This window comes from Prosopis cineraria, unplaced genomic scaffold (genome assembly GCF_029017545.1).
Source record: "Prosopis cineraria cultivar Desert tree isolate PC_DT_omini unplaced genomic scaffold, ASM2901754v1 PC4, whole genome shotgun sequence".
Taxonomy (NCBI): domain Eukaryota; kingdom Viridiplantae; phylum Streptophyta; class Magnoliopsida; order Fabales; family Fabaceae; genus Prosopis; species Prosopis cineraria.
The window spans coordinates 34,251,402-34,263,109 of NW_026555335.1; the positions used below are offsets into that span (position 1 = coordinate 34,251,402).

Below are 11,708 nucleotides of genomic sequence, written 5' to 3' on the forward strand. Positions count from 1 at the left end.
ACCGTGGTAGTTCCCACAGTTACTGACCAAAACCTTGCGGAAGCCATGTGTTTTGCTCAAAATCTTGGACCCAAAAGTGTAAGTGAAGCAGAAATTTTAGCCGTCACAACGGGTTTGAAGATTTGCTGGTTACAAGAAAATTCAGCGGTTTACTGACTCTCTAGAAGCACTATAATAGAATCTACAGTGGAAAAAATAACTCATCAAGGAGCATGTGAAGGCATGCATCCAATTAATCAGATCATTGCTATTGGATGATTGGGAAGTTTTTATTATAAGATTGTCATGACTTACACTTTCTATACCGTTTGCCTTCCAACCAATGAAAAATGCCTTGTAAAAATGATATTTTGTACTAGTATCACCCTCCTGATGAGCTTGAGCACGTTTTGTTATTGGATGTATAAGCCACCTAGGATCCAATCCCATGGACCTTCGTATTCCTTCAAGCTAGTTCTTGCTTTTTGTATTTTTCTTTTTTTTAAAAAAAAAGGCGAGGATCGAGCATCTGATTTAGGAAGATGGATGGTATCCCTGGGGCCTTGATGTCTCGAATTTAAATTAATGCTATAATATCATCAAGTATTTGTTGCAGGTACAAGACTTGAATACCTACTTTATTAATCATTTATACGATACTGTTTCCGCCAAAAGAAGAGGGCAATTGATTAGCATCGGCCATCAAAAGAAATTAAGAGAAGTGAACTTCAAACAAAGACATCAACTTTTATACAATTCAGCTCATAATTAAACCCTGATCAGGTTCTGCAAGAAGGATTAAGAAGAAAATGTTGTAGTTATGTGCGGCTGTGTCGGAAAAACAGAAGTCCCACGTTGCCTACTTGAGAGTAGCTCTATAAGTACCGATGAGTGAAAATGGACTAATTGGTTTAGAATAGAAGAGATCTTGCATGCATGATCAACAATAGTTAGCGGAGTTGAAAATAGATAGTCTCCCCTCGTGTGAAAATAGATGAAAATGAAATTATTTTTGCTAAAAATAAAAAAAATATTTATTTAAAAAGAGCTTATCAAAAAAGTTTTGATTTAACTAGATTTAAATCTAGAACCCATGAAATCTAAAAATGTTAGTATTTATTTTTATCAACAGTATTGTCTAATCTATGCTCTATAAATGCCTCTGTAGATAGTGGCAGACCTAGGACCCTGAGCCAATAGGAACAATCTATTTGGTACAAGATTAGTGGGAGCAAAATGCAAAATCTACCATATCATTCATGTAATTTTTTTCATTTTAAGAGGCATTTGCCCACACTAACCACTACTTAGGACCGCCCTTGTGTGTGGGCATAAGTCCAGTGTGCAGCCTATGAATTTTCAGGCATCTCTCTCTTGCATTCTTCTTCCTAAATTCCATAATTTATTCCTCTGTATTATTTATGTTATCATATTCTCTACTTGTTTACAGGAAAGATTTGTTTGATTTTGGGGAGCTTTCATATTTTATGGATGTGGTGTAATAGCTCTAAAAGATAGTGTTTTTAAACTGAATTTTGCATTGCTATTGCCAAAATAAATCCCTCTAATAAGAATTAATAGCATGTTTAGTATACGAAAAAGTATTTTTTGAAAAAGAAAAATAAAAGCTATACTTAGAAAGAAAATATTATAGGTGCACTTCTATCCTTTCTAGGAAATATTTTTTTTTTTTTTTACTTGCCAAGCATTGCATAAGAGTCTTGAATCCGTTTGGATAATGGAATTAATGACTCAATTGAGGATTTGGATATGGAGAAAACACGATCGATTCTGCTGACAATTGTTCATAAATGAAACGCTGTTTAGGGCTCCTTCCCAATAGGAAATGTGCGAGATGATGTAACAATTTTCTCTCTTTTTCTTTTTTTGGAATAAGATACAAACTACACACGAGAGCTGGATTCTTGTTTTGGACATTGATTAATCCATTACATATACATGTGCGTTTTTGTTCAGATTCCAAATTGACCAGTATTATTTATATACCAGCTGACTCTTCCCATGTTATTTGTATAAGCTCATGCTGTTTTGTTCAATTAAAAGGGAGAAGGGGGATATAAAGCATTTGATGGGCATTAGTTAATTTTTTTTTTATATTAATCTTATTTAAATTCATTAATTATGAAAGAGGATGTAATGTAAATTTAAAATTTTTTGATTTAAATAGAAGTAAAATTAAAAATTTCTTCTTTTCTCAAACAATATTAATGATTTAATCATCTTTTTCTTGATTCCAATTAGGTGATTAAAAGTACCTTATATTATAATAGGTATTGGGAGAGTATTAGCTATCAAATTTTAAACAAAAAAAATCACCCAAAAACGAAGACATATAACCAAATATATAACCAATAATAAGAAGAGGCATATTTAGCATCAAATAGGAATAACAAGGGAAAAAAGAAACAAATAAAATTCGTTTCCAAGACAAAACTCCCCGAAGGAAACGAGTCATCCAACATATCCGGGGATCAGCCACGCCTGTCCAGAGTGAATACAAGACTAAATAATTATCTAAGCCAAACATCCCCTCGTTCATCAGATCAGAACAGACACTGCTCCCTCTTGAATGAAGTTCAGCTCTAAATTATGTACAAGTTCCCCTATCCCACCCAGCATCATGGCATCTGTCTGATCTCAATGCATTCTCAAATAATATCTCACCGGACATGGACATAACCCAGCCCTCCAATTGAGCGACAGTCAGTAAAGCTTCAGTTATTTGTCTAACCCTCGAACGGTATGAAATCATTCACTCTCTCTTACACAATTTCCGGGCAAAAGAAATTTGAGCTTCTCTGCGTTCTCCAAAAGATAAGCAGGAAGATGAACTGCAGAATAGGAATGGGGTATAGGTCCCATTTTACTAATGATTTCCTTGAAGGAGTACTCCTCTGGAAGCATGTCAAATAAGTCATCCCCTTTGCAGATTACTTTCTGAATTCTTTTGGGATTTAAATAATGAGAGAACCTTACTCTGTCATAATGGCTGTAGGCTTTCATCTTAAAAATGAAATCACTGATTCGGCGGAAACAAAAGCTACAATGCCAGCCAGCATCTGCTAACAAGTCATCAGACTGGCGAAAATGAGCATACCTTGTCTTTCCGCTCTGATACCTGTGAACTGAAGCCCTCCAGCTGTCATTATCCACATGAAACTCAAAGGAATAAAGATAATTCTTGAGTTGAAGATGGAGGATTGATGGTATGTCATCACACCACCTTAAAAGGTTGACAGTGTGAGCGCTCGGTATCTCATCAACATCAGACATAATCAACAAGTCATCATCTGAAATACCGGCTATCTTAAGAAGCTGGTCCAGTGCTACTCGTTGATAGGCCTCCTCAACAAACGGGTTTTCTCCTTTCTTGAATCTTCCGCCAATAGTCCCATATGTCAACTGGGGCTCAACAAATTTGAACCGCTCCCGATTGCTTTTAAACACAAGAGGCTTCGACAATCCAGTGAACGTAGAATTTGACTCAAGAAGGACAAATTCTGATACGTAAGGATACAATTCTCTCCACCGTAAATTCAGTATTTCCAACTCATTACTGAATAACACAGCATCATAAACACGTCTTGGGGAGGCACGGACTCCCCAGCCATGAAGTCTGCAGAGATTCTCCATTGACACATTCTGATTGTAGTAATGCGGGATAACCTTGAAAGGCTTGGGTGGTTTTTCCCAAAGTGGCCGCAGAAAGTATGAAATTTTCTGTCCATGTATATAAATTCCAAAGATACACATCGGGAGGACAGCAAAAAGAAATATGTAGGTCTTTACATCCAAACCACGCAAAATGCATCGAACTCTTGACATGCCTGATACTTGGCTTGATCCCTGCGTATTGGAAAAACAAGCATCTAAGAGAACAATAAACTTTTCTTTCAAGAATGAAAGACCACAAAGATAACATAACAATGCAGCTTCATTCAATCATGCAATAAAGTAACGCATAATCAAAAAGCTAATTTTTTCATAAGCATATTTTTAGGGCAATTATATTTAAAATTTCCATAACACCAAGAACAACTGGGTAATTATAAAGCCTAAGAGGGATCATTAAACCCCAAAAACAGAGGGGAACCCAAACGTCAAAATCTTACTCATCCTTGCTCCTATATCCCAATTCAGATCACAAATATTCCGTACACAATCCACAAACCCAGAGAAACAGAGGCAGCTAAGAATTCAAATCCTGTCGAGCACAAATACCGTGCTCCCAATCAGAAAAGGTGCGTTTCATCTATTTCTTTGTTTTTATTTTTGGAAACTTTTTTTTGCCCCCATTTTAAGACTCACCTTCTGTGCACGGCAAGCAGGGTGCCCCGTAGGTGCTCTGTCCGGCAACTCAATAATGAACTAGCCATGACTACCCTGGCTTCTAGGCCAGTGAGGAATTTATAGCAAACTCGATGCATAATTGTAATTAATCCAAACAGAGGGCAAGCTAAAGTCGTGAATTAAAAATGTCAAAAAAGTGACCGTTTTAGGGATCTATCGAATTCGGGATTGCTTCAGAAACCCAAGTACCCGGAACTATAAACCCTAACCGGAACCCCAATAGAAGATCAACAAACAGTTTTATAAGGAAGCGGACCTACAATAAAAGGAACACAATAAACTTAAAGAAATACCTGATCACCACAAACATCGCCGCACAAATCATCGGTCTTCTTGGAACAGTAATGGCCTCCAGCTTCTCCCATCATCCACCACATTCTGCCGTTTACTCTATTGACAGCGAGTCCAAAAGCACAGCAGCACCAGCAAAAAGCAATCAAGCAAAGCAGATCGATCTCCGAACAGAAATTACTCGAATGCCGGATCGCTACACTGAAACCCCAGCAGCAAGCGGCGGCGGCGTCACTATATGAAAGATGCTCAGATTCAAAGCAAAGAACTGAAGGCGTCGTATGAAAGTGAAGATTGGGGGATGATGTATCAGAATTTGAAACTGAAGCAAAAAAAATCTTAACGGAGAAGGAAGGTGCTGGGGATTGGAATAGAAGAAGGAGAATTAAGGTATGTGAAAGAGGAAGGAATCAGAGGAAGAAGAATAACGATGAAAGAGAAAAGGTTAAAGAAGGAGCCTCTCTGGTAATGGGGTGGCAATTGTCGAAGCCTCACAGAGACACACACTGAACGCCAAGGAAGCCGTTCTCCTCGAACGCCGTAGCGTAGTACGGTATGTTCTGTGCCGCTTGCGCCTAATATTCATATTTTGTTATCTAATATATATATATATATACACACACACACACATACATACAGACACACACTCACGCTTTCTGAACAAATATAAATACATAATAGATTATTAATTATTAATATTTTTCTATTTTATTCCTAGCAAATACTAAGAGAAAATTTAAATTCTAGTTTAATGTTTCAATAATTTCTCTTTAATATGGATAAAGTAATTTTTAAAAATTTTAAGATAAATTTAATAAGTTAAAAATTATTCTTTAATGAAAAATGATTTACAATAAAACTGGAGAAAGAGCGTGTGTGAGAGAGAGAGATCCGCGGGTATGTATAATTTATTCTTCTTTTAAACGGAATTTCACAGGCTGTTTTTTTTGCCAAAAAAAATAAAGGAAAAAAAAAAAGACAGGCTGGACTGGTATCAACAATTTGAATCATTTTAAAATTGGATTATGAGCTTCTAGCCTTCTACTCTATATTTAATTTGTAATATATATGACTTACCAATAACATTTTTCTATTTTTTTATTACCTGTAAGTATAATTATCAATTTATAGATTATTAACATTAATTTATAGATTATAAAAAGATGATATAGTGGGTACATGTTTTAGAAGTTGAATAATTAAAGTTAATATAATTTGTGATATGCATAGATTGATGTAATTGAAGAATTGAAAAGGTTTAGTGGGGTTATATTTAGTGATATTTTCTTTTTCTTTTTTCCCCTTCTAAACGGTTAATTATGATAATAATAATTTAGAAAGATGCATAGTTATCACTATTTAAATTCGTTAATGCTAGTATTGGATATGATATTCAAAATTTGACCAATTTAGATTTAAAATCTAAAAAATTATTAATAAAATATTAAATAAAAAATAAATTTCAATTGCTAAAACTTGGTTAGAATAGTTTAGAATTGCAATACGGACATTATTAAAAAATTATTAAACTTGATATACTCAAAATTTTGATCCAACAATTAAGGTAAAAAGTGAAGAGAAAAGAAAATGGACAGAATCTAATTCCAAAGAAATTATATTGAAAAGATCATTCTAACAATTGGAGCTAGTAATTTAGGCAAGTTGGGTTTAATTTGAGCAAGTTGAATAAATCCAAATTATAAAGAAAACCTATATAGCCAAATTCAACCATAATACTCTTTGGTTTTCAGCTAGCCCAAGTATTTAAATTATCAAAATTTTAAAAGAAATAATTTTTAATTTAAAATTAATTATTTTAATTATAAAAATACATTTTTAGAATAATTAAAAAATTTAAAATGCTCAATTTTTAAAAAAAATTGTGAGTCTTAAAGTTTAAAAACCAATATTAAAATATATTTTAAATATTATTTAAGATATTTTGTAAATTAAAAATAAGAAAAATATTAAATTATTAATATTTTTAATTTTTTTACTCAAGTATATAATTTCTGAATATAAATGAATTAAAATTTATTGAAATAATTACTATTTAATATATTTTGTATTTTTTTCATAAAAAATTTGTTATTTTGTCGAGTCCATCCATAACATTTTTGGATTTACTCAAGTTAGGTTGAATTACCAATCTTATAATAATATTCAAATTCAAAATTAATTTAATAAAATTAAATATCAACTTATTGTATTAAACAAATATTGTGGCAAGGCACAATGGAGTCACACGCTATACATTGACTGATTCAACCATGTTGGCACTTGGGGTAGTTACATGTGAATAATAATAAATAACTAAGTAAATAATAAAAATATTTTATTATAACCAAATATAGACAATATTGTTTATATGAAGAAATTTCTGAAGAAAGTGCAAGCGCCGAATAAGAAAGAAGGGGTGCTTCGGGTGCGTAGACGATTTAGGGGAATGAGATGGAAGGTTGTGACTGGTGGGCCCCCACCACGAGGTTGTCTTCCTGTGGGCCCAACCCATTCTCCAATGTTAGGCCACAAGGATGCCTCCAATGTAAATCCACTAAACCATCTAATTATTGACCCCTGCGCGCGCGCGCGCGCATAAAATATGTTATGTAGTTTAACATTTTTTAAATTTTCTTTTTGCCCCTTCAGATTTGATTTAAATTCCATTTATTACATGAGATTAAATTTCTTGCACTGTACACACACACACACACACACACAGGTTTTTAGTCTTACCGGATAGTTGAATAACATCTTGCGTTTACAAGGGAGTGCTAATTCTTTTAACAATGAAAAAACGAAATTGAAAATAAAACATGAAAATAATATATAAAACCATAAACTTCTATCTGTATGGTTTATGAACCGCGTGAGGAATCTATGTTTATTATTTTATATATATATATATATATATATAAGTTACCTATATAATCAAGGTTTTGGATTACGTTTATGTAAAGGTAAAAAAAAATTAGGAGATTATTCTCAATTAATTCTAACAATACTTGAATCTTACATTATTAGGTAATTATATTAAAAACAATTTACTTCTTTTATTCAGCATTATAAGACATTTTTCCTGAAATATCATATTAAAAAGGGAGAATTATATTTTAGGATATGTGAAGAATGCTATTCGCAAAAAAGAATCAATAATAAGTCATGATTCGATAAAAAGAAAATTCATATTCCTATTTTAATAATAATTTATTTTGTATTAATTTTCTTATGTAAATAATATTCTTATCAGATCCTTGAATGCAACTTTTGTTATTAAAAAATATAAGACATGTTTGGTCTTTTAAGATATAATTAATATAGTTTTTTTTCAAAAATATCATTAATTAGACATGTAACTATTAAAGTTTTTTAATTGAGACGACTTATTAAATAAGAATAATTATGGAAGGAATGTGCAATTATAATGTTATTAACTAACTTATTAGAAAGTATACATTAATATTAATCAAAAAAAAAAGAAAGTATACATTAATGATTAGTTAAGTTAAAAGTGTTTTATAATTTTTAAGGGATTGAATATATATATATATATATATATATAATCATTTCTCTCCTTCTCTTTGTGGTTAGTTTTTAAAAACTGGAGACAAATTGATTTTTAATATATTACTGAATTTAAATTAGGAATTACAAGTCAAATATAAATAAAAAGGGATAATTATATTCAAGGACGTCCTAAAAGAATTATTTGTAAATAATGATCAATAAAAAATTATTTATTGTTAAAATGATAACAAAGATTTATAATTTTTTTTAAAACAATAATTTGTTATTGGTCATTATCTGTAAATAATTCTCTTGAAAGGTATTTAAATGTAATTTTTTCATATAAAAAAGTTAATTATTTAATATTATAATTTTAACTTAGATACATCTCTCCAAGTTTAACTCAGCGGATCCATATCCTTGAAGTTTTAGCTATTTAATAATTATTAAGCCACCGAAAAGACCAGATAATTTTTAAAAGTGCACGGATACTTGTATTGTTAAATAACTATAATATAAGAGACTAAATAATTATATTTTTTTTCAATAAAAAATATACTCTAGTCATTTCATCTTATAAAAAAAATTTTATTTGTTCCCTTAGTTTGAAAATATACAATATTATTCTCTCTTTTTTAATGAAATACTTGTTTCACATTATCCATGTAAAACTTAATGCTAATTACCACATTAATTTACAAATTTGATGTCTAAACCAATGTTATTAAAACATATAGAATATTGTATCATTCATATGTCATTAGTAATAATAATGAAAATTTTAAAAGGCAGTAGGCATTGTATTTACCATATAGGTACAATCTCATAGTTATTAATAAAAAATTTAGGTTCATTTTTACTCTCAAACTTTTTCTCAAAAAGCAATTTTACTCTTATACTTATAAGTGAAGTAATTTTATTCCTAAATTTTTTTTAAGGAGGAAAAAAAAAACTTTTACAAGATGCCTAGCGCTTCTCAAAAAAATAATTTAAGAATAAAATTACTTCATTTATGAATACATGGGTAAAATTGCTCTTTGAAAAAAAGTTTAGGAATAAAAATACACCTTGACCTATTAACAAATAGTGTTGGGTTTGAATGTGTGAGAATTTTAATTTAGATTTGAACCAAATTTTTTATTTAAATATATAAGAGTTTATGAATTTGAATTTAATTTAAATTCAAATCTATGCTTTATTATAATTTTTTATAATTTTTAATTCTTTTTAGACTTTAATTATTTGAAGTTCTAACTCCTCCAACAATCTCGTTTTTATTATGCTTTTACTGTTGGTGCCTCCGTTACACTAGTATCTCATCTTATCTCTCGCTTTCGTCTCTCACTTACTAAAGAATAGATATAAGTTTTTCACTTTTAATGTTTCATTTTTGTTTCAAATTTCAATTCATCTCTTTTTTACTTTTAAAATTTTTTAATGCAAATAAATAATTTTAAATATAAAATTTTAAATTTTAAAATTAAATTTAAATTCATCAATACAAAGCTACCTTATTTTTGTATATCGTTTCAAAATCAACACAATTAAATTTATCTCTACTTTTTAACATATAAAAATATAAAATTATAAATTAAAGTAATCCGATTAAAAAAAGTTTTTCTTTTATTTATTTTTTTGCCAATAAATTAAAGGTTTTATAAACTTTGGGACTTAGAGTTATAAAAGGATTGTATGATGCAAAACCAAATCCGATGTACTTAAATCTCGCAGCTATTGAATTTCAACGTACGTGAGCTAAGTCTCGTTCTAAAGAAGAGGAAGAGAAACAAATGAAAATGATGATTTTTTTGTGTTGACTATTGAACGATGATCGTCCAACTGGCAATTTAAAGGTCAACCACTAGACCGGATCAAGTTAAATTAGGGGCCAAGAAAAAACCGGGAAACAACCATTGGTTGATTGAGTCATTGTATGAATTACATATTAAGATAGCTGAAGAAAAAAAGATGGTTTGATACACTTATCTTAAAAAAGATGTGCACTCAACATTTCCATGTAATTGTCTCTATGTATATAGACTAAAGTCCAAGATATATATGAATGCATTTGAGGGTAAATGACTAAATGGAGACAAGTTAAATTTCTTCGAAAATACCATATATAACTTCTAATTGAGATAGTTAAGTTTCACATTTTTCTTATAATCATGGATTATGGAAGTAATTTAGTGATTATAATTCAAATAAATTATACTATTTTATCTCAAATTATAAAATACTTTTGACTAAAATTTAATATTTTAAAATATAAGACACTTTAAAAATATTAAAATTTCATTAAATATGTTTATTCTAATATTTCTTTTTCTTCATCTCTATTTAATAATTAATTAAGCATAGATTTAAGATTATTAAATAAATTGAAAATTTATGTTTTTATTTTGAAAAATTAAGGTTTTTAAGAATATTTAATAAAATTTATTGGTACGTGAGATTTTATTTAAAAATGTCTTATAATATGGGATGAATGAAGTATTTCTTTAAAATATACTCACTTTGAACTTATTTAGAAAGTGAAGAGAGAATTATTTTTTTGATTTATTTATGTATCACATCATTACACTTTTATCACATATTTTCTCTTCTATCTCTATTAAATGTTAGTGAGAGAAAATATATTATTAAAATATATATATTTAACAAGGATAAAATTAAAAATTTATTAATTTTTCAAACATAATTAATAAATTTTAATGTTTTCCTACATTTTGGTGAAAGTGAAAATGTTAAAAGTTACTTGTAAATAGAATGGGGGGTATTATATATTTACAAATTGAGTTCTTGAAAATGTAAAAAAAATTCAAATAAAAGGATATATATTGGAATAAAAAATATTATATTTATTTGAGAATAATGTTTAGACTTTCTAAAATATTAAAAAAAATGAAACAAGCTATCGTTTATGAACTTTTCAAACAATTATTATTTTTTATTTGGAGAGTATACTTCTTTTGGAAAGTTGAATAAATTAAAGCAAGCAACCTCTAATGTTTTTTTTTTTTTTGTTTTTATCAAATCTCATATTTTTGTTCACAATTATATTCTGTTTAAATGTATGAACTTATATTGTTGGGGGGAAAAAAACACCATAAATGTGTAAGAGGAAAATTATAATTAAAAAATAAAACAATAGTTGTTGAATTGAATTGGAATTGTCCAGGCAGCTTTACAATCAAATTGCGAGCGGAATAGGATCAGACCAGGGGGGCAGGGACGTTCTAATTTCCTGTCAAAGCAGCCCAATTACATTTGAGCAAACGGACCCAGACTTTTCAACTTTTACAATTCAAAGTTATAATTCCCCAACTATGGATTAATGAATTGGTAGTTGAGATTTTATTTGTATTAAAAAAACAAACGGTGTATTTGATTCTTCCGTGAATTGTGCAATTTTTTTGAATAAAGTTGGATTTTGAAAATTTGTTGAATTTCACAGCTAAGAGTTGATCATAAAAGTTGGTCTATTGGCACCAAGTTTTTACCATCTTGTGGAGGTGAAATTGCTATTTTTCTTGTTGCATGTCAATATTAACATGTTT

General features: G+C 29.7%; 1 protein-coding gene across 1 annotated transcript; it reads right to left on the reverse strand.

The window, feature by feature from the left end:
* Positions 1-2,325: 2,325 nt before the first annotated feature.
* Positions 2,326-5,204, reverse strand: LOC129307939 (uncharacterized). The gene is made up of 2 exons (XM_054948891.1): positions 4,644-5,204; positions 2,326-3,846 (listed from the first exon to the last, which is right to left on the reverse strand). Exons 1-2 carry the CDS (start codon positions 4,725-4,727, stop codon positions 2,749-2,751), a joined length of 1,182 nt encoding a protein of 393 aa, XP_054804866.1. The 5' UTR covers positions 4,728-5,204; the 3' UTR covers positions 2,326-2,748.
* Between the last annotated feature and the right edge of the window lie 6,504 nt (positions 5,205-11,708).